This window comes from Colletotrichum paranaense (assembly GCF_030867605.1).
Source record: "Colletotrichum paranaense strain IMI 384185 chromosome Unknown Scaffold_2.1, whole genome shotgun sequence".
Classification (NCBI taxonomy): Eukaryota; Fungi; Ascomycota; class Sordariomycetes; order Glomerellales; family Glomerellaceae; genus Colletotrichum; species Colletotrichum paranaense.
Window position 1 is genome coordinate 4483035 of NW_026848960.1, and position 22167 is coordinate 4505201.

The 22167-nt window shown below is 51.7% G+C and overlaps 10 protein-coding genes across 10 annotated transcripts; 6 read left to right on the plus strand and 4 right to left on the minus strand.

Moving 5' to 3' along the window:
- Nucleotides 1-838: 838 nt before the first annotated feature.
- CPAR01_03424 (hsp90-like protein) lies at nucleotides 839-4982 on the plus strand (the record flags this gene model as incomplete). The annotated part of the gene is made up of 3 exons (XM_060487711.1): nucleotides 839-900; nucleotides 999-4124; nucleotides 4181-4982. 3 exons carry the CDS (start codon nucleotides 839-841, stop codon nucleotides 4980-4982), a joined length of 3990 nt encoding a protein of 1329 aa, XP_060355039.1.
- Nucleotides 4983-5611: 629 nt separating this feature from the next.
- Nucleotides 5612-6178, plus strand: CPAR01_03425 (uncharacterized protein; the record flags this gene model as incomplete). Its single annotated transcript, XM_060487712.1, has 1 exon — nucleotides 5612-6178. The coding sequence occupies one exon, from the start codon at nucleotides 5612-5614 to the stop codon at nucleotides 6176-6178; it is 567 nt and encodes a 188-aa protein (XP_060355040.1).
- Nucleotides 6179-6995: 817 nt separating this feature from the next.
- On the plus strand, nucleotides 6996-7724 carry CPAR01_03426 (uncharacterized protein; the record flags this gene model as incomplete). The annotated part of the gene is made up of 1 exon (XM_060487713.1): nucleotides 6996-7724. One exon carries the CDS (start codon nucleotides 6996-6998, stop codon nucleotides 7722-7724), a length of 729 nt encoding a protein of 242 aa, XP_060355041.1.
- Nucleotides 7725-8787: 1063 nt separating this feature from the next.
- Nucleotides 8788-10794, minus strand: CPAR01_03427 (uncharacterized protein; the record flags this gene model as incomplete). The annotated part of the gene is made up of 4 exons (XM_060487714.1): nucleotides 8788-9004; nucleotides 9085-9410; nucleotides 10143-10487; nucleotides 10648-10794. 4 exons carry the CDS (start codon nucleotides 10792-10794, stop codon nucleotides 8788-8790), a joined length of 1035 nt encoding a protein of 344 aa, XP_060355042.1.
- Nucleotides 10795-11168: 374 nt separating this feature from the next.
- On the minus strand, nucleotides 11169-11552 carry CPAR01_03428 (uncharacterized protein; the record flags this gene model as incomplete). Its single annotated transcript, XM_060487715.1, has 1 exon — nucleotides 11169-11552. The coding sequence occupies one exon, from the start codon at nucleotides 11550-11552 to the stop codon at nucleotides 11169-11171; it is 384 nt and encodes a 127-aa protein (XP_060355043.1).
- Nucleotides 11553-11591: 39 nt separating this feature from the next.
- On the minus strand, nucleotides 11592-12032 carry CPAR01_03429 (uncharacterized protein; the record flags this gene model as incomplete). Its single annotated transcript, XM_060487716.1, has 1 exon — nucleotides 11592-12032. The coding sequence occupies one exon, from the start codon at nucleotides 12030-12032 to the stop codon at nucleotides 11592-11594; it is 441 nt and encodes a 146-aa protein (XP_060355044.1).
- A 1641-nt stretch (nucleotides 12033-13673) lies between these two features.
- CPAR01_03430 (uncharacterized protein) lies at nucleotides 13674-14500 on the plus strand (the record flags this gene model as incomplete). The annotated part of the gene is made up of 3 exons (XM_060487717.1): nucleotides 13674-13715; nucleotides 13845-14121; nucleotides 14298-14500. 3 exons carry the CDS (start codon nucleotides 13674-13676, stop codon nucleotides 14498-14500), a joined length of 522 nt encoding a protein of 173 aa, XP_060355045.1.
- A 3160-nt stretch (nucleotides 14501-17660) lies between these two features.
- On the minus strand, nucleotides 17661-18071 carry CPAR01_03431 (uncharacterized protein; the record flags this gene model as incomplete). Its single annotated transcript, XM_060487718.1, has 1 exon — nucleotides 17661-18071. One exon carries the CDS (start codon nucleotides 18069-18071, stop codon nucleotides 17661-17663), a length of 411 nt encoding a protein of 136 aa, XP_060355046.1.
- On the plus strand, nucleotides 17845-18437 carry CPAR01_03432 (GATA zinc finger; the record flags this gene model as incomplete). The annotated part of the gene is made up of 2 exons (XM_060487719.1): nucleotides 17845-18039; nucleotides 18123-18437. The coding sequence occupies 2 exons, from the start codon at nucleotides 17845-17847 to the stop codon at nucleotides 18435-18437; spliced, it is 510 nt and encodes a 169-aa protein (XP_060355047.1).
- A 1305-nt stretch (nucleotides 18438-19742) lies between these two features.
- On the plus strand, nucleotides 19743-21599 carry CPAR01_03433 (phytochrome-1; the record flags this gene model as incomplete). Its single annotated transcript, XM_060487720.1, has 1 exon — nucleotides 19743-21599. The coding sequence occupies one exon, from the start codon at nucleotides 19743-19745 to the stop codon at nucleotides 21597-21599; it is 1857 nt and encodes a 618-aa protein (XP_060355048.1).
- Between the last annotated feature and the right edge of the window lie 568 nt (nucleotides 21600-22167).

Genomic DNA, 22167 nt, shown 5'->3' on the forward strand with positions numbered 1-22167 from the left:
AGCCCCCCCCGCCCTAGCCCAGCCCAACCGAGAGAAAGAGAGAGAGAGACAGAGAGCGATCTGAACGATACATCATTTTCAACGTCCAGCGCATCGTCGTTTCCATCGCAATCTTCACGTTTGCCATCTTCTCATTTGCCATATTCCTTTCCACTACTCCTCCCACCTCCGCCCGCCATGTTCTAGACAGGCTGCGACATTTGCGACGTTCCTCTCCCAACAAGCAATCATCTGCGGTGACGGCTGCCTGCCTGTGAGTGTATCCCTATCTTCTGCCCATTCTACCAATCTTGGTACACCTGCTTGTTCCCATTCCTTCGCCTTTTCCCACTGTTCTCTTGCGTTGGCCTTGGCAATCCTTCATGCCCCTCTATCAGCCTTACCTTCCATATAGTTGTGCTCTGTACACCTCTTGTACTCTTGCCTGTCTCCAGCCGCTTGTCTTGAGCAACTCACCATATGCCTGGTGACGCAGGGATGCATGCCCACGAAGGCCTTTTTGAGCCAGTCCATCGCGGGAAGAGGGAGGGGCACTGTGTGTATTTTCAACCTCATCCCCCCACTTGCGTCCGGTTGGTCTAGATGTTCTTCATTCCCCCCCTGCCTTCCTTGATAGCCACAGACAAGTGCATCTCGGTCGCAAAATGTTCCGGCATCATTCATCTCTCGGAATTGTTCTTGGTCGCGCAAATATTAGCTCAAGTTGACATGAAAACTGTAGGTCAATGATATCTCCCCCGCGGATATCAAGGCGTGCTTCGACCCATATTGCGCAACCAAGTAGAACCGACAGAGGAGCGGCCGGTCTCTCGTGATATAAAATTCACGCTGCCCGGCCATGGTCAACACTCCGCCGGCCAAGGCCGTCTCTGAGGGTCGTCGCGAGAGGGAGACATTCAGGTCCGCGCCCCAAAGTGCTTCTTTATCGGCCTTGACGGCTTTTCGTCAATGCAAGCTTCGCTCATCTTTAGTATTGAATTTCCTGACCGCCTCCGCAGATATGACAGTTCCATGATCGCACAAACAGTCTACAACGACCCAAACAATCTCAAGCCATCCTCGGAACTTCGGTCATGTCCTGATGCGGCACTCACTTCCTTCGCTGAACTCGGCGCTCTACGCCTGAATGCGACCCGGGCCATGATATCCCTCTTCGACAGCAAGTATCAGTACGTCATTGCTGAAGCTACGCAGTCACTGGCTCTGACTCCCAACACCAATCCTCCAGAAACCCAGTGCGGGGATATCGACCAGTTGCTACTGTGCGGCACTGCTATCCCACGATCTTCCGGCATATGCGAGCTCATCCTCTCAATCTCCGATCACCTCGACGAACAACATCCTTCGGGTCCCCATCAGCTACCTGTTACCGTTATTCCAGACCTTTCTGAAGATCCTAGGACCTCCCAGCGAGCCTTCTGTCTCAACACGCCGCAATGTCGCTTCTATGCCGGAGTCCCAATTCGTTCACAAAACGGTATACACATTGGTGTCTTTAGCATCTACGGAGATACCCCGCGCAGAAGCTTTGACAATGTGGAAAATCAACTTATGCAGGATATTTCGAAAGTGATCTTGAACTATCTCGACGCAAAACGGAACAGGGACGATCACCGACGCGCAGACAGGATGGTTCGCGGCGTTGGCAGCTTCATCGAGGGCAAGAGCACCATGTCGGGATGGAGGGACATGAATAATATTGACTCGTTCGATGACCACCCGTCATTTGAGGGGGCTCTGAACAAGAACCAGCAAAGGATCGAACGTAACAAAGAAAAGGTGGCATTCGAGACCTCTCAAACACAACACCATCAGTCGTATGCTGTTGCGATGCAGAATGCGCCACAGCCAAAAGTCCAAGCACCAGATGATAAGCCAGTCTCGCCAACAGCGGATTCTCGTCCTTATCCTCAGCCAAACCAAGACTCGGAAGCACTGCCATCTGTGTCCGGGGCCTCCTTGGAAAGTATTCGCTCAGGGACAGAAAGTGTTTCGCAGGGAGACGGTGACTCGCACATGTCACATATTCGGCACATTTTCTCAAAGGCCGCCAACATTGTTCGAGAAGCTATCGAGGTTGAGAGCGTGCTTTTTGTGGACGCCAGTATCGGCTCGTTCGGAGGGCTTGCTGTCCCTAGAGCGACCAACATGAGGTCTGCCAGGGGCCGAGGCTCATCCTCATCATCCAGTGACGAGCAAACAAGCCCCAGTCTAAGTACCGGGAGTGTTTTGTGCAGCGATAGCGACCAAGACGACAGCCTATGCGCGGTCCTCGGCTTCTCGAGCTCATCTATCTCAAGCGTCGACGGAGACATACCGTCTCTGAATCACACCTCCGTATCCGAAAAGTTCCTTACGAAATTGTTACGAAGATATCCGCAAGGTAAAATTTTCAGCTTCGACGAGAACGGCTCTATCCAATCCAGCGACCATTCCGGCGACGACCATATCGCACAGCCAGAAACACCACTTCAGGAGATAGTAGATTTTATACAGAGCCCAACCGAGGACGAACGGCAACGAAACAAGAATCGAAAGCGTGCCTACTCGAGGCGAAACGAAGGGAAAACTCTCAGCGGCCTATTTTCAGGAACCCGAAGCATGGCCATCATACCTTTGTGGGACGTACAAAAGCAACGTTGGTACGCAGGTGGATTCGCCTGTACCAAGACTCCAACTCGAGTGCTTACCATCGAAGGCGAGCTCAGCTACCTACGCGCCTTTGCATCAGTCATCATGTCAGAGGTCGATCACGTCAGCTCGATGCTTGTTGACAAGGCGAAGACGGACCTGTTGAGCTCACTTTCTCATGAGCTACGCTCCCCGCTCCACGGCATTATTCTTGGCGCAGAGTTGTTGCACGATACCACCATGGACGCTTTCCAGGGAGAGACGTTGGTTTCGATCGAAAATTGTGGTCGCACACTGCTGGAAACAATAGACCACCTCTTGGACTGGAGCAAGATCAACAACTTCATCGGCCCGTCAAAGCACCGGAGAAACTCAACCACATTTGGTGAGCGAGGCTTGAGAGCTCGGGATCGAAAGATTAGCATCGAAGCTGGTATGATGAGCATCACATCAAATGTCGAAGTCGACGTTCTGTCGGAAGAGGTTGTCGAGAGTGTTTGTGCTGGCTTCAGTTACCAACGCGTCTCTGTGGCCCAACTTGCGGGCAATAGACCGACAGACCACGCCGATACTACGGCATTACGCAGACTTGACAGTATGCAAGCAATGGAAGAAATGGCGACGAGAACCAATAATATCGGGGATTTACAACTCGTCCTCGGAGACGTATCCGTCACTTTCGACATTTCACCCGCGGTCTCCTGGGGTTTCCATACCCAGCCTGGAGCTTTAAGGCGAGTCATCATGAATCTCCTAGGGAACTCGCTCAAGTACACAGAAAAGGGATTCGTCAACGTCAATGTTAACCAGCTGGCCCCGTTGACTGATGTACCATCCACCAAGGCTATCATTCAAATCGACGTGGTAGATTCTGGACGTGGCATTAGTCATGAATACCTACAACATCATCTATTCGCGCCATTCGCTCAGGAGGACTCTTTTTCTGCCGGAGCCGGTCTCGGTCTGAGCTTGGTCAAGCGGATAGTTAGCAAGCTGCGTGGGTCTATCCAGGTATGGAGTAAGGTCGGACGAGGGACGAAAGTGAGGGTTCAACTTCCCTTGCTATGCGCCAACCCAGCATCATCAACGGTAGCCAACGTGGAAGATGGCAACATTGATGCCTTTCGGGCATCTGTCGGCGAACTCGTGGGTCTAAGAGTCAAACTGTTGGGTTTCCCTGAAGACTACGGAGTCAAAATGCCCGACGAGTTGGCCAGCAACACCCCCAGCGAAGGAGCACTGGTCGCAAACCTCTGCAGGGAATGGCTTCGTATGCAAATCATTGACCAGTCCATCCCGCCCTCGCAACAACTCCTTCCCGACTTGGTTCTGTCTACAGAAAAGCAACTAGAGCAGCTTTTGACGGAGCGCCGCTTAGGCATCATTAACACACCGGTCGTGGTGATATGCCGGAACGCGCTTATCGCGCGCCAACTAGCTACCTCGGCACGATTCACCGGTAATCGCATCATATTTGAGTTCATCTCACAGCCGTAAGTTTGTACGTTCCGAATCAGTGATCGGCTTCAACTAAGAATTCGTCTACAAGGATCGGTCCGAGGAAACTTGCCAAGGTGCTTTTGCTGAGCTTCAAGCGATGGACGAAAATGCAAGAACGGGCGATACCAACTCCTACAATGTTATCCTTGGCCAGCCCAGAAGCGTCCAACGCGGGCGGCGACACGCCGACTTGGTGTGCACAAGACAGACTCACGGACGTGGGAAGCACCGAAGCCCTTCCAGACGTTCCGACCGGAGAGGATCTCCCCGAGAGATTGAAGGAGTTGCCAAATACCGAAGTCGCAGCAAAGCAGAGTGTGGACGACCAAGCTGTGCAGGCGAGAGAAACGGAGCCAAGGCCTGAGGATGTCGCTCTACCGGACACGCCGGAAGAACATCCCAAGAGGCTAACGCTCGATGGCCAAGACACTCCCCGATTGTCTCACAGACCAAAGAAGACGAGAGGATCTCGTCCCAAGTTTCTCCTGGTGGACGACAACCCACTCAACCTCAAAATGTTGGCAACGTACATGACGAGGCTTGGACACGACTATCGGAACGCAAGAGACGGGCAAGAAGCGTTAGACGAGTTCCGCCAAGCACCGGGCGAGTATCACTGTATTCTGATGGACATCTCGATGCCTGTGATGGACGGCTTCGAGGCGACACGACGGATTCGTGCTATAGAGACGAAAGACAGCCTGTCACGCTGTCTGATCATCGCGCTTACGGGATTGGCATCAGCCAATGCACAGCAAGAAGCGTTTGCGAGTGGCATCGATCTATTCCTGACTAAACCTGTGCGGCTGAAGGAGCTAAGCAAGATACTGGAGAGCAAGGATATAGCATGATGAGCAATGCACGACGCAGGAAAGTGAGGGGGCTCGCGGGTCATACTCGCTTGGAAGGAGTTGGGATGGAGACGCAATGGCGGTAGGAAAAGACTTTTATGGAAATGTTGAGCAATCGTATTACATGAGATACCCCAATGGCTTGAATGCATCACTGCAATGAGCCGGCTAGAGTTACTAGACTTTGTTGGGTGGGATAGTTGGCTACACGATTTGATGCGCATCAGCAGCATAGCAGTAGACGAATATGATGATAAATGGCCCTCGGGGCAACAAGCCGCCGCCCTTTTTCTTCCTCGGGCCTTTGAGGACACAAGCACCACCTTGACTTGGTTCAATCTGGTTTATCGCTAACAGCTTTGACAGCTTCTTTGTCAATCTGGCCTTTCTTGCTTGATCCCTTGTGTTCGACATTGTTTGTCTACGGCTACAATGGCAATGTTTCCTTGACTGTAGGTTGGTTTAGTCTGAGATGGAATACATAAGCCAGAACTTTCCACAATACCAATGACTATCACCTTCGATAAGCCACACCAGCAAGGAACTTCAACAAACCGGCAACCAAACACTCCCTCTACAGATTCGAATAACCCCCAAGAGCTTGACCAACAGGAGAATAAACCGACGAGATGGATACTACGGGCAGCACACTCACGCCAACCACGACCGCAACGACAACGACAACCACCACCCTCGCCGAGCCAGGCTTCTTCCACGACACGCTCCCGTCCACCGAGCTCCCCAGAGATATCTACGTCCTCAAGGACTGGTACTTTACCCGCTGCCGCACCCTCAACGACGCAAAAGCCCTGCTGGGCGTCTACAACACCCTCATCCTAGACCTCGGCGTCACCCCCCACGAGCTCTACAAGTGGAAATCCAACAAATCCCTCGGCTACCGCATCGCGCACCTCATGCTCGAGACCGCCTTTGCCGGAGACAAGATCTCAAAGGAGCGAAGGAAGTGGGTGAAGCAGCATAAGCACGTCTGGTGCGGCGAGATTCAGAACTACGATGTGCCTTTGTTTGAGTTCACCGAGGACGATCGGGCGTTTCTGCAGGGGAGGTGGCCGAAGGCGTGGGAGCGGTATAGTGTTGCGCAGATTGAGTGGGCGATGGAGGTTGAGCTGGAGCAGGCGAGGCGGTTTTTGCCTCAGAAGCATGAGCGGAGTGTGAGGAAGGAGAATTGGAGGTAGTTGTTTGGGGAGGAGAGGTGGGTCAGGAAGATTGCGTTTTTGGCGTTTGATGCTGAGGGGGCGGATGGTGAGGTTCGGTGGAAGGAGTGAGGTGTTGGCTTTTGAGGGAGGTTACTTGTGAGGTTGTCTGTGTTTTGTTTGGTATTGCTTGTTGGAGTAGGAGTTTGGGAACTGCCTTTCATAAGAGAATCCCATCGTTTTGCGTAGCTCTCGCAATGAGAGAGATAGAGTGATGAAGACATGATGTATCTACTTTCTTAAACCGCGTTGAACCCTTGTTCTCCTCTGGTATTGAATGTTCAGAATGGAGGGGTTTTTAGGCCGCGTTCGAGGGTTCAATTAACAGAGTCTGAACGTCATGGGCAGCACTTCGTCGCATGTCCTAACATGGGTGTGAAGGATCCCCTTCATCATACCCCATATAAGCCACCGCCCCTTCACACTCCTCTTCACCTCCATCGTATTCCAGGACCGTATTCGCATTAAGGGTAGTTAATAAGGACGAGGAGTATTTATGAAGTCACGGGGTGAGGGCCCATCCCGGGCCAATCTTCACATACCTGCCAGAGTATAAAAGTCGCCTAGTCGATTGAAGCTGAGGTGAAGCTTCCGGATACTCCAAACCGATCTGATCGTCTGAGGTGAGTATCTCATTCCCGTCCGCTTCCACAAAGAGATCTTTTAATCCCTTCCATCAATCCATTGCCTTCCCATCCTCTTACTTTCCTTCACATCCTCCTCCTGGCAACTTTCCTTCCAAACCTCCAACAATCACCACTTATCCACACCTTTCCTGTATCAACAAAGACTGACAAAGATGGCCTCCAAGGAGGGCAACACCGCCACCGTCCTCGAGACAATCCCCGAGGACCCTGCCCCCAAGCGCACCACCCGAAAGAAACTCCCAGACTCGAAGCCCTCGAAGCCCTCGCCCGAGGAACCCTCCCCCGAGAAGAAGAAGCCAGCCGCCCGCAAGCCCGCCTCCAAGAAGACCACTACAGCCGCTGCCTCCCGCAAGCCCAAGCCGGCCTGCAAGAAACCCATCATGGGACCCGGCCGCCCCAAGGGAAGCAAGAACAAGGCGGTCAAGAAGAACAAGCCCCCCGCGAAGCGCAACAAAAACGCCAAGCGCACCACGGCCCACGACCTCCTCGCCGCCATCCAGGACGACGAGATCCCCACCAACGCGCAGGTCAAGGCCGACTACGGCTTCTCGCGCTGCTACATCACCCTCGACCAGAGCAAGCTCTACAACGTCTACCGCACCGTCCTCGAGGACTTTGAGGTCAAGCCTGAGGAGCTCCACGAGTGGCTTCACCACGAGGATGGTCTGAAGAATGTGGCCGCGGAGATCAAGGCCAAGTTTGAGATCTTGCTTGGTCCGGATGATTACCAGGGTGATTACAAGTGGTTCCTTGAGAACCAGTACATCTGGGACCCCAAGGATCTTGTCAGCGAGGCTAAGGCTGCGCGCGCTGCAAAGGAGTTGAAGGAGTACTACGATGCTCGTAAGCGACCTGGTGACGACTTTGACTGGTACTCTTGAATGCTCGACGAGACTGGCAAGATATTCCCCTCGATATGATGAGGGCAATTGCTCGACATTAGCATTATGAAGTCTACACAGATGTGAGTATCATACCCTTCCCCATCGGCGAGAGCTCGAGCTGACCATTGCAGTGCCTTTTGCTACCTGATGGGACAAAGCCTACACCATCACCACCTTGTTCTCTGCGATACCCTCGGATGCTTGCTTCGATATGGCGTATTGAGCTTGGAAACGGAAGTGTAATGGCTGGGTTTGGATGCGGCAGGTCTTGCCATACAGTTGTGCTTGGAGATAGAGAACCGGTCGCCTTGATAGTACAGCACCCGCTGATATTGACGTATTGTTAATAGAGATGGCCCTGGCATAAGATTTCTTCCCTTTTGCAAAATTTGAAGTGATCACGATGCACTTGACACAGAATACTGCTTTTTAAATGGAAGGCGCCTTGGAAATCTCTGCTATGTTCTTTCCTTATCTTCTCCCCCATATGTTAGTCTTGAGGAAGGAAGTTGGGACCGGCTCCTTCCCACGGTTGACATTGACAGCTTCACTTACATAAGCCCCCCCCCTCCGCGTCCCTCCTTCGCCCCCCCCCCCCCCCCCATCAACTTCATCGCCAAGTCATCCAGACCACCACGATTCCGCGAGCAACAACTGCCAATTGAGAAGGCCATCATATTCAACACCAAAAATCGTATGTAATCACCTGGTAGCGCATACAAGATTCAGCGTCGGCCTCAATGGCATCGACCCCCACCACGTCCTACGCACTATGCTCAACGCCCCTCCTTGCCCCTCCATCGAACGCCCTCTCGAAAGCGGCCGACCCCGACGCCAAACAACCATTCGTTATACTATCATTAAAAATGCGCAGGCCTCAACCCGCGGCCAGTTTTGGTACGCTCACCTCCGCCTGCTCTGCGCCAAGGATAATCACCTCCCTGGCAACAAGCGCAATGTAGCTGTAAGTCATGGCACATTGGTGGAATCAACGTGGTATCAATTCGTCAAGCAGATCCATAGAATTCAATGAAAAATAAGCTTACCTGGCTTCGCCACCTCATTTCTTCATCCAATCCTTCCGCGGCGAGCGATACCACATGTCCGCGATCTTCTGCCGCCATTCCCAGCTCGAGTACAACTTCTTCCAATTATCGGGCTCAAGGCGCCGCTCACACGTCAAAGGATACTCCTCCTCCTCCTCCTCCTCCGGACCCAATAGCCACATTTCCAGAAATCCCTTCGGCTCCGTCACAGCCCTCACACGCGCCAACGACCTAATAATCTCAAGTTCCCACTCCATCGCAGACTCGATCTCCAGGGTACGCATGCCAGCCCACTCTGGCGGAGCATCAACTGCCCCAAAAACTCCTTATCTTCAACCGAGAACTTGAAGACGGGCACATCCTCCTGCAGCGCGGCACCGGGCTCGAGACCAAAGATCCAGATGTGCGCCATCAACCACATCATCAGGTACTCTGGGATTTCGCCTAGGTTATTCTCAAAGTGCATCACGATGTTGCGGCCGAGATGGCCCTGCGCCAGCCAGTCCTCGATCTCGCGCGGGGTGAAGTCGAGGTCGATGAGGAGGGTCTGGTAGATGCGGAGGAGATTGAAGGCTTGGTCGTGGGACTTGCAACGAGTGAAGAACCAGATCTGCATGGCGGGCAGGTCTTGGGGAGTCTGCGGGAGTTCAGTCAGTGTCATTGCTCTTCGAAGAAAGCTGGTTGTGGGCTTGGCTTGCTCTTCGTTGGAATAAGTCTGGCTCTTCTCGCTCTCCATAGTGTAGCTCTTTTTTGGAAGTTTCTTTCGGTGTTAGTTGGCTTCTATCGGGTATTGGGTGTGATATAGCGCTGTGTTTGTTTTGTTGTTGGTACCAACGCGTAGGTGTGTGTGCTTGTTCTGGATGGTGATCTTTACTACTTGAGGATGGGATGGAGCGCTTACATAGATTCTTGAGGCCGAAGCTTTTTCAGAGCAACAGGTGCCTTCAAGCCTTGTCCCATGCAAGATCTCAATCAATTCATTGTTGATCAGAATAGCTACTTCGTCCTTCATTGGTACAAACGCCGCTAGCTTTGATGGTCCAAGGTACACAGTGACTGTCTAGCAAAGAGCCACCAGAGGAACAAGGACTGTGGTGACTGAATGGTATTATTGATTCGTTTTCGACGGGCAACTCTCAAAGGCTATCTAAACTGTCACAAGCCTCCTTGCTAAGGCCGAGGCACAATTCTCTGTATCTCAATCAACCGCAAATCAGTGTACGCCCATGTTTCCATCTCAATTGGCGACCCATCAAGTGTATCTCTCTGCCATGTCGGCTTACTTGCGGGGAAAGACATGGATCTTCTCTGCAGCACATACACATCAGTAACAAATCCGCAAGAACCGGTAGGGAAGTAAAAAGCTTACCACACCAGGGATATTCTGCATAGCGCGGGTGATCTCGCTAAGGGGCACGCCATTGAAGCCATCAGGGCAGAAGATGGCGTGGCCAGCCGCGGGAGGTCCCCCTGGCTCCACGTTGGGCACCGAGCTGAAGCGCGTGCCGTGAACGGTGCGGACATACTCGCCCTTCGCCTCGAGCGCCTCCTTCTTGTGGCGGAGGCGAGCCTGACCCCACATGAAGACAGGGATGCGAGCCATGTATCCATCGTCGTCAACGGGACCGGCGAGGGCACCCATGATCTCTTCGGCGTGTGCGGCGAGCTCCGCGTCGACGTCGTTGGGGTTGCAAATGTACTGGTTGTAGTCGAACTAGGTGACGATTCCGGCCGAGATATTGTTCTGGTTGAGCTTGGAGAAGACGGTACTGATGGGCTTGCCGAGCTCGAGTTCACCTTCAGCGGCTCAGGCCTGAAGCTGAGCGGGGGGGGGGGGGGATGGCCGGGTCCATGCCTTCCATGAGGGCATAGACGGCGTGGAGCTTCTCCTGGCCCTTGGTGGTGATACAGCGGTCGAAGAAGAAGTCCTTGAGGGTCTGTGGGTCGGTCGCAAGTCTTCTCTCGGCAATGACCTTGAATAGGATCTCGGCGGTGGGCTGGTCGGGGTTAACTTCAGCCATGGTGTTGTTGGTGTTTGGGGTTGTTTGCTGTCCATTGGTTAGCCAGTAGTTAGCAAACCAGAGAGTTGAGTGCGGAAAGCCTGCAGATGCACTCAGAAACGATAGTTATAGATGATTCAGCTTCTTTACGCGTACCTTTATTGGTGTCTTCCCTTTAGAGAGCTGTCAAAAATTGACTTTGAAATACATGCACGAAACCTACGCATGGGGAACTGTATCGCTATGGGAAGTCTCTAACACTTGTTTACTATTCATAATTACTTGAGGTCTGTCCTTCAAATGAGCACGCCGATATCTCTTACCATTGTACGCTTAAGTATTTCTAATAGACATCTTGCACGGGTATTTCATTCTTGAGACTAATATCGTTTGGGTTATCCTGACGTAGCGTAACTACTCGAGGGATCATTACTTGGGGAGACGCCGCTTGTATTGCCGACACTCAAGGTGTCGCTCGAGACCCCGTCCATTGCTTGATCTTCTTGTTCCACCGAGCGTGTGGCTTCTCGTACGCGAGCTTCCATGTAGTCAATGGTGTGCCCGGTCCACCAACTTTCTCGGTCTCGGTCCCAGCCATTCAGGATCTGACAGGACACCCGTGACATTTTGGCGCACTCCCGGACGAGATCGGTATGGACTGTCATGGCATATCCCATTCTGCTGTCCTCAGGTATGATGACCCAGATATTATGGCGAAACCACCAGATGTATACATCTTTGGTCAAAAGATGAACCTCGGCAAAGTACTGCTTGATCATCTCGGCGAGTAGTGACTTGCCCCTGGCAATCATCCATCCCTAGATAACAACGCTGTCGAGGTCGAAGAAACAGCCAAGGCACTTGTATGTCGCCCAAAGGAGGCGTTCCTCTTGTTTATTGCCATATTGGCAAAGATCGAACCCGAAGTCTTGTCGTGTTTGCGGATCAGTGGGAGGCTCGCAGGTACCGGCTCTGAGGGACTCGGCGAGGTAACGGTGGGTATTCAGTCGTTTGTTCTGCGCGGGGCAAAGGGCCATGTAGTTGGCAGCATCAATATTGTGGGCTTTTGCCCTCTGACACTTGGAGCTGCAAAACCAGTTGGATTGACACTCGTTGCAGTGGTGCGCGAGTGTGGGTTCTTTGCAGTATATGCACCGCCGGTTGCCAGTATGGACAGGACTTTGTGTTGATTCCACTGCCGTTCGTGTTATTCGTTCGGACTCGAGACTGGCAAGATGGGATAGGGCAAAGAGTGACATCGTAATCGGATGTTGAATCTAATGGGTAGTATGGTGTGATATTGATTTGATGTCGTTCGCAAGCAAGATTCATTGGAGGAGAGGTTTGTTTAGGTCAGTGACTCGAAACAGGGGTAGATGGAAGACCTGTAGAGGAAGGAAAGAACGCGTCAGCGACGAATGCAAGAAAGATGGAAGGAAGGAGGTCGACCGAGCTGCTACTGCCATGATTCTATTCGGCGAGAACCTTCTACCAGGCCACGAGGAAGAACTGGACATCTCTGGTCTTTCCTTAATGCTATGCCTGCCGTTTCTGCCTCCTGGAATCGTGAGCCTCCTCACGTGATCCAATATATCGTGTTTTTCGTCAATTACTGGGAACTCGCTACGAACTGCGCGCCGTGCCATTAGCTCTCCCGCGGGCACCGGTGTGAACTAGACTTTAGGTCCTCGTTCATGCGGAGCGTTATCTTCTTACACTCCCCGATGGCCTTGGAAGTGGGCTGGTTCTGTCGCTCAGTTGATCCAGACGCAGCACCGCATGACTGTATGCCTCACCTCGAACGACACCGCCTTACTCGGGCGTTAGAGGCCACAGACAGGCCGACGGGAAAAAATACACATTCAACACTTTGGGCAATCGTCTGGAAAGTGGCTAGGCATTCCCTCAACATCAGAGCCCCTGGAAATGCCTTCAATTTGGCCACTATTCTGTACAGTCCAATTACGGAATCCCTTCATGCAACCGCCACCCGGGGGCTGCAGAGACACGGCACCGAAACGGACATCACTGCCTCGCCCTGATCTTTGGGAACAAGGTTAACTGTATTCGTTGCCAAATAATTATTCGCCATCGGATTTGACCGTAGATCGAGAAGTGAAAAGCGATACAGGTTTCCATTCTCTGTGATACTAGGTCGGTGGCGATAGATGCACATCGAGTTCTCTGGCGACGGATCGAAAACTCTACGTTTCCCATGTCTCCAACATGGCAACATGCAAGTTACGGATGCAGAAAGGTCCGTTTTGGATCAACATTGCGCCCTTGCAGCAGCCACGTTCTGCATGGGTTCGAAAATCGTCCAATCAATCTTTCTGCTTTACCTCAGTTCAGTTCCACAAAACCTTCCGTCCAGCATCTGGGCCGTGCCTGCTTGCCGTGTTATCAAGTTTGGTGGCTTTTTCACCGTTTTACTTTACAAAACTGGGGATTTGACTGCACCGTTGGAGAGGGCGTGGAACCGTAAACGCAAAGCAAAGTGTAAAACGGAGTGTTGAGCGGTCCCGTGCTTTCCCCTCTTTTCAACGCTCGATTATCCTTTATAAACGAAGAAGGCCCCATCCCCTCATTTTCGATCCCTCTCACAATTCTCGATCTCTACAACATTCTGCCTCCTCCACCCATCGACGTCACCCACAGACTTCCTTTCCATTCCCAAAACTGGCAGCAGCCCCGCTCTTACGTTCACGACAATTGGTCCGTCCGACTTTTGACGAATTCCAGTCCGTTTCCCAAACCGGCCGAGTCCGTTCCAAATTCCATCTTCCAGAGAGTCAATGGCCCGGACCCCGGCAGATGTTGTCGCGCCCATGCCGGCCCTGACTTGGCGATGCCGTCCCAGCGAGAATGAGTGCAGCAACGCCAACGAACCACTAGCGCCCATGTCCCTGAACCATCTCAAGGCCAGCGAAATCATTCAGAGAGTGCGTTCTACCCACCCGATGCGATTGCCAAAATTTGATCCTCATAATGCGATTTTCGAAAAAAAAAAAAAAAAAAAAAAAAAAAACATGTCCATCATGTGCTGACAAACCCCCTCTTGATATACACAGGTCCATGGCGATGCAAATAACCTGCTTCGCAATATCCAGGGCTTGCTCCGATATAGCAGGGCACCCGCGCTTGAGGGCGGCCGCCTGGTGACTGGAGTTTTGCTTGGCAACCCAAAGCTGCTACACGCGCAGAAGATTTCCCAGCACATTACCGGAGACATGGCGGAGTTGGTGGCCATCTCACAGAAGTCAAAGGAGACGACCTTGCGAATGAGACGCCCCAGCCACTTGCGCAAGGTCCGCCGCAAACAACATGGGCAAGCCGAGCATGCTGCTGCTGCCGGGAACCATCACTCAAATGCAGTAAGTTACCGCAACTTCATCGAATGTTCCTCATATCTCTCTGGGCAGACGACGTCCGTTTCTTATTCTCATTACAATATTCGTCTTACAAGCCTGATTCACAATGGAAGCTCGGTGGGGTTTAGCTACACTGAACATTCACTTACACTGAGGAACAGCTACAGAACATGTCCGATCCCTCCGTCTGCCACAACTGCCACACCACATGTACACCACAGTGGCGTAGCGGACCCGCGGGGCCGCGTACCCTTTGCAATGTCTGCGGCCTGATTTATGCCATGAGGCAGCGGAAGCAAGGGCTCAGGCACAGCAATCGTGTCTCGGCGTCTTCCTCAATGTCGTTTTCTTCTTGAGCCTGCGCTGGGGCTATTTTACCGCTTTTCATCACTTGTTTGCCATGATTGTTGCGATTAGAGTACGGATATCCTCTGTTGCGCTCACGATTACCTTATGATACCACATTTGTTCGATTCGGATTGGCGTTCATCGATGCTTGCTAGAGTTATGGGACTGCAAAACTGGAAGTTTGGATCAATGGGTTTTTGGGTAGCCGAGGGTCAGGGATCTTGGGTGTCTGGGCTTTGGCTGGGGAGTCTGGGATTGGAATTTGATTGTGTGTCCTTCTGTACCCTTCCTAGTCATAAGAAAGACTCAACGATTGGGGGTTCGTCGGCGCGAAAACGTTACTCTCACGGTTGTTCTCAAATAGGTTCCCCATGTGATGGGATTTCGACGCTAACAGAGCCTTGCCCGGCGTGCGTGATTTGGTGATGGAGCAGAGTGATAGAGATACTGGCCTACGTCAATGATCTGTTGTTGTTTTTGTTATTGTTGTCATCCGTATACGTAACTCCAATAGCTTCAAGACGTTCCTTTTGTGCCTCCCTAACGGTAGGTAGAGCTGTATCTCACTGACCTCAGTGTGCCTACCCCCGATCAAAACTCCGCTCATGCTGTCTGCCACCTCTACATGGTGTTCAAGGCCTCTGACACCTGATGTATCTCATCACCTGCTTGTGGAACTGTATTGACTCCTCTATCAACTTCTGAGGCCATGTTTGTAAAGAAGTTTTGTAAATTTCAGGCTATGCTACAGATACATGACTGAAGTTTCAACGCGGATTGCACTTTCATCCGTATGCTTCCAACAAACACGACAACAAATATTACTGCTTCCTTGATTATGCTATTGACTAGAAGATGGAGCATGAAGTTTTTTGTTATGTTTCTTTTTCCAAGGACCTTGACAATAGGAAGTCCTGTATCGTGGCATCTTTTCAACTGGAAGGTAATTAAAACTGCTGGCAGGAACATGTTCTTCTATATCAATCAGAAAAGAATGGTGCTCATCTTGTGCCGCTTTTCTTTGACCCTTCTGTTCACAGCCTGAGTCCTATGATGCACTGAGTTACGATCCCAGCAAAGTGGAGAGAATAGCAAGGTGTAGTCCTTGGCACTTCTTGAACCAAGGCACCTAAGCCTGTGAGGCATCACATCATTGGTATTATTTCTCTTCAGGACGAAAACTTGTCAACTGGCATAGGGTCCAAACTGCTGTAACTTTTGTCTAGTGTGGCCATAGGACAAGATGTGTCACGATGTCAATCATCTCCCAAAAACTTGGATACTCTGGCCCATGGTACCAAAAGACGCCCTCACTTCAGGACAGACTGGGTTCCTCTGAATCATCAAGCAGAGATATACTTATAGAACATCGCCATGTTAGTAGTACCCGATGTAGATTTAATCTCTGTTTACTGCATGATATTACATGTCAGAAAGTAAAGGAAGAGGTTGCTCAAGGTTCTCCTCTTCGGGCTTGGTCTACGTGATCCTCTTTCGCTGGGAAATACGACAAGAACGAAGCCGGGGCCACTGTGCTACACAGGAGGGGTTGTGAAAAGGGGGGGATGGGGAAGACAAACCAAATCAAATCAAACCACCCTTCTCCCTCGTTCTTCTCATCCCACTTGTCTCACTGATACCGCCTTACCAAATACAGATGTTCTCTCCTGCAACACCACTTTACTGACCATTATAGTCCAAGTGAAGTGGCAAACCGCGAAAGATTGGATGGAGTAGAGGGTGGTCAAAGGAAAGTGGACAGCGCAAAGCTTTCATCCCCTTCTCCCTCATTCTTTCTCTGTGCTCACCGTATCACCCACCTAAATTCTGGCCCAGGAAAGAGTATTCTGTCCAGTGTGATAAACTTCGTAAGCTAATACAAGGTGTTACGGGGCACCATGTTGCAAACTTCCTCCTCTGGCTGACACGTTGCCCACTGTGTCACGAAGTGAGGAGCAACCTGACATTGCCAATCCCAGTCAGGGACTCTTTTACCGCACTAAGAGGTCCGTTTTCGCTACCGGCAAGAGGGTCTAGACCCCCAGTGACGCAACAGCGCAGCAGAGGGTCAAGGGACCAGCTCTGGTGTCAGAAAAATTGAGGGACAAAGGGCGAATGGAAGAGATTAAACACCGAGCCGGAGAGAATTCCGCCAATAGGACTCTGTAATCTGACCCTGGAGACACTTCCTATTGGTCTTTCAAAGCCCGTCTCAGTTGCGGAAGAGGGGAAAACGGAAGACGGCCTGGGCCTGGGCCTAGGGCACAAGCTTCCCAGTCTCCAGAGAGGCAGTCCCTTGCAAGTCTTTGCGCCCAACTCTGGAAAACCGACGGATGAGTCCATCTGCAGGAATAACAGTGTGAGCTCCCAGGAGCTTTGTGAGAGTCTACCTGCCGTGCACATACAGCAACAGGCGGTGTCCATGACACCTTTGCCGGACACAAATGTGGCACTCAAGAATTGTACCGACTCAGCTGTGTATCGTGAGTTTGTAAAACTAAGCCAAACTCCGCGCCATAGAGATGAATATAGGGTTGAAGTATTGGAAAGTAGTCTGATGCTCCCAACACAAACCTCAGGACTGTGTGGAAATTCCCTGATCTTTTATCTTGAATTGTTGCTGGGAATTTCTTGGAGCGGCGTCGCCGAATCCTCTGTATAACATTGTCAGATTGTGCATAAACAGTAACCACTGTAGTAGATTGTGCATTGTCGGACGACCCAGAGTCAAGGACGGGTGCTAGCCGCGGTACACTGCACAGTAAACTTGAGTAAAGTACATTGAGTACGTACCTTACTGCCTAAAGACCCTGATTGCTTGAGACAGCCCAGTTTTTGGACCCTTGGACCCCTTCTTACCCTTTCCAGGTTGTTAGTTTGTTGGAGAGAGGGATGAAGATGCGGTGCCTGCCCATACGGAATTACGGATACATACGGATAGCATGCACGCTAATTTGTCAGTTTCTCAATTAAGCAGGGTCCTAAGAACGGTCCGTCATAACTGTGGCCTTCGTTATTACGGTGGTGGATGGGAGGAACTGCGCTGTTCTCGAAGTCGCCCCCGAGAGAATCGAATTTCGATAAAACTGTCGTACCTCAGCACATCCGATCCCTCAGCCAAATACCCGATCCTGTCGCTCTTTTCCATCCAACTTTTGCATCACACGATTAATCAGAATTCGCCTGGGCCTTGTTCAATTTCCCATCCTGTCCCCATGCAGTTTCCCGATCGGTTTCTTCGATTTCTTCGATTCCTGTGATCGCAAACCCGGAATCTCGATCCTCGAAACCTCGATCCCCAACACATCGACATTCCCATCGACATTCCCATCCATATCCCATCGACTTTTCCATGGTTTCCGTCAAATCTGATGCGCAGCTGAACCACAAATGGCCCAAGCTCGGGTTGCAGATGTCGGCGGAGGCGGAGGGAGAGGCGGCGGCGAATGCATTCGCGTCCGATGCAGCGCCAGACGATGACGATGCCCACTCGCCGCTACCGCCAATGTCCTTTGACCAGATCAAGGCGACGGGGATGATACAAAGAGTGAGTCGAATTTGTTGACGATGTCGGTTCATCCCTTGTTGTTCTAGATCGGTGCAAGCGGCGACTTACACGGAGGGTCCTAGATTCACAAAGATGCGAGACAGTTGCTCCAAAACATTCAGGGTTTGGTCGATGGCACCTGTTCAAAAGGCGGCTGCGAGTGCGGCGATTGCTCTAGAGAGACGACGAGCAGTACCTCGAGAATACTAGCTGCGCAGAGTTTATCAGAGGTCATCGCCAGCAACCTGGATGATTTGGCGCTGCTGTCCTACAGAAGCACCACAGATGCAGATCGGCAACAGTCTGTGAGCCCCAGAGCGACCAGGAAAAGGCGCTCTTCCACCGTGGCGGCGTTTGATCGCACTTCAAAAGTGGCAGGCTCCCTTTTCCCTCAGTAATCCCTTCCAATCCGTCAACAAGATGTCATGAACTAAATTATCGCGATAATAGAAGCATGTGATGGACGACTCCCTTTGCTGCCACTCCTGCCAGGCAACGAGCACGCCGCAATGGAGGGACGGACCCGACGGTCGGTGGACACTCTGTAATGTTTGTGGACTATTATATGCGCATCATTTACGCAAGAACGCTTCCATTGCACGTCCACAAACCCAAGAGACGATGGGGAGACGCATTTAGCGGTGAGATTGTTGGGAGGCAAACATGGAAGTGGGCGGCGTAAGGGAGCAGTGCATTCATGACATTTAAGCAAGGCGTTCTAGGAGTATGCGCTGAGCGTCAGCGAGAGAACTCTTAGTTGAAGCATCTCTTTTTGTTTTTATTTATTTCCTCCATACCCGAAGAGACTTGGACTTCATAATGATGATCCTTATTGAACGGTCTGATAGTGGCGATACGCCTTGTCCCGGAATGCGTGAACCCACTCAACCGTGCAGCCCGGCTTGTGCTGTTCCAACATATTAAACGGGATTTCGACGAAACCACTCACAGTTTCTTTCGTCCCAAATACGGCCATTAGGTAATTTAGGAATAAACGGGCTCTCGGGGTCTAGAATCCAGAAAACTGAGCAGTGACGTCAGAAGCCGCCAATCATCCGGTCATTCTGGACGGGGAGTCGCGAATAACAACGGGGGGAAGGCGGGACGGGAACTGGGAAGGCGCAAGACGCAGAAATAAGATTGTCAGGCTACGTACATTTCCCGAAATGGCTACGGCCACGTGTGGGCGAACTTCTTTCGATTCGACTCGATTGAAGTTCGATTAACATGTCGCAGGCAAATGTTTGTACATCGGCTTCAATGTGTGTTGAGATCCGCCACTCGCTTCCTGTCAGTTCTTTCGACCTCTTCAATCCTCACGAATAACGCTTTGAACGGCGCCAAGCGCATTTGCTAGAAACGCGCCAGCGCTCATGACTCGACTTATTCCCGTGGGCAGAAGGAAAGAAGATTTTGCCACGGTCTTTTTCCAGAACGGTCGCTGATGTTGAGTGATATTCTTCACGAAGCATCAACATCTGTCAGTGCTTGCATGTACTATTAGGTATTATTGCAGGCCTGGCTACACCGATGCAAGCGAAACCAGACGAACATATCACTCGCAGACCTTGTGTTCTTTGCAATTATCGCTCGTACTTCCTGACACCATCTTTCAATCCGGCATTCATCTACACGCGGTCCATCGGCATCATATGTGGCGGATAAGCTAGAGACACGGCACAGTCTAGTCGTTCGGGGCGGCTATGGCTCAGCCTGCACGCCCAATCGACGACGATGTCCAAATACACCAACATCTCGATAACATCCTCGAGCCCGCGTCCAACACTATACAACACTTTGGCTTCTTGGTTGCACTCATCGTGAACGAGGATAATGCCAGCCGTCTCGTGGTCAACTGCGCGAGCGACAATTCGGCCACATTTACAGGTTATTCCCCGGATGACCTGTTCGGACTCGAAGACTTTGGCAGCATCTTGGAGCGAGACGATGTGAGAACCTTGATGGCTCGGCTTGGTTTGCTCAGAGAAGAGAAATCCGATGTAGGAGCTACATGTGGCCGTGCTGTTTTCAACCTGTCGATTATCCCCAAACATGGCGAAGCTACAAGATTTTGGTGCTCCATGCACCTTACTAGGGACTCTCCAGGCCCCGAAACGATCGTTTGCGAATTCGAGCCACACGAGGATGGCTCTGCCACCCCAGTGGGTCAACGAAGTTACACGAGAGACGTTGTGACGAAAACCCCTCGAATGTCTAGGAGAGTTGGAAAAGATGGTGTGGGGTTGAGCACTATGCAGGCGATTGGGATTATGTCAGATATACAGGTATGCTTCGCCGCTATAGCAGGTCTAGCGGCGGTCCCCGACACCATCGTGGCTACAGTGGAAGAGGTCACGGGGTTCGACAGAGTCGTTTTGTATCGCATCGACGAGTTCATGGCTATAACGATACTCGACACCTCCGACAGGGAATGGCGGGGCTCGCAGCGATGCATACACTTCACGAAGCCCTCCCGCGCCGGCAACGTTAACCATCAGTCGCCTTTCCCGAGTCACCTCAGGATTCTACACGATAGCGATGCTAGTCCTGCGAGACTCGTCTGGAAACGTGCGGGATCCCATCAGCACGGATCTATCCACCTGGACCGATCCTACCTCAACAGAGCTTCGCCAACTTTCTTTGAAGAGCTCGCGGCCGAGGACTACAAAGCTCGCTCTTTCTTGACCATTCCAATCAACGCCTTTGGTAAGCGATGGGGGCTGGTAGTCTGCTACGGGTATAGTCCCGAAGGAACACCACTACCCATTTCCAAACGCCAAATGTGCGAGTTCATCGGCAGTACATCTGGGGTCGCGATCGAAAGACTGTCATACGCTTCTATGCTGGGTCATGTTGAATCGTCACAAGCTCGACGCGATTCGATCCGATATCCCACCGAGAGCACCGCAGCGTCACAGGACCTCTTGCGCCTCTTTGGCGCCGATTTTGCGTTGACGTCTACCAGAGGAGAGATTGGCAGACTTGGAGAGCCTAGCAAAGAGTTGTACCAAGAGGCAACGGCGATTGTGCGGTGTATCCAACCATACCGAAGTGAATCTGTCATCATTTCGACAGACGTGGCGGCTGAACTGCCTGATGTGGAGATCGCTGCAAGTGCTCGTACCATATCCGGGTTGCTCTGGGCGCCGCTGTCCACATCTAGTGGTGACTTTGTTGTCTTTTTCCGACTCAAGCAACCTACGTCACCCGTTGCGCGCGATGGCGCATCATCACTTCTTGAGAGTGACCCTCAATCTGCTACCCAGTCAGCCCTTCAATGGTCTGACAGGCAAGTACGCATGGCCACTGCTCTCGGCTCACTTGGCCGCCAGCTACCACTCTCACAACTGCCCAAGGAGAGTACCTCCGTGACTATTCAGTCAGTGCTCTCGCTCGCTAGAATCGAGCCTCATGTGTACAGTGCCGTGGGCTCCATAGTTGAGAGTCTCGATGATACGTTGCAGAATCTCGGAGAACAACATGCTGCGTACAACAATGTCAATCAAGCGTACTTCTCATCTAGAGCGCTTGAGTACTTGCTCAACGATCTTCGTTGCTAGCACCCTAATGTAGATCTTCAACTATAGAACGAGTCTCAAGAGTCAATCGGCCAGTACTTAGTACCTGGCATCCTCATAGCACTGACTGTCTTGGGCCAAGGCAGTCGTGTGCGCGAGGCAACATGAATGATGCTCTTGGTTTATGCGAACTCGAGCCATGATACTTCAATGCTCTTTGGAACTTGACAGCATCTCACCCCTCATTGAAGCTATGAGACGTAGATATGATGATCCCGGAGTCCACTCCGACGGACGTTACTCCGACGGGATCTGGTCCGGCGGCATTCACTCCGGTGAATTCCACTTGCGGTGGCAGGCAAGCTCATGACGCGGAGACGCAGCGTTCCGTAGACCTCTGCATTAGGTAATTTGCCCAAAGTGGGCCGCCTCCTGCCTAGGTACAAGTGAACGGTTGGTAAAAGCGGACCCGGCGTTCAGACCACCTCAGTGCTTGGACCATCTCTTCGAAGATACGTACCGGCCATCGATGAGCTCATCCCCATTCCGATACACCAAAGACACTATGCCTGATTCGTCGGGTGACTCCAAGCTCAAGCTCCAGCTCCAG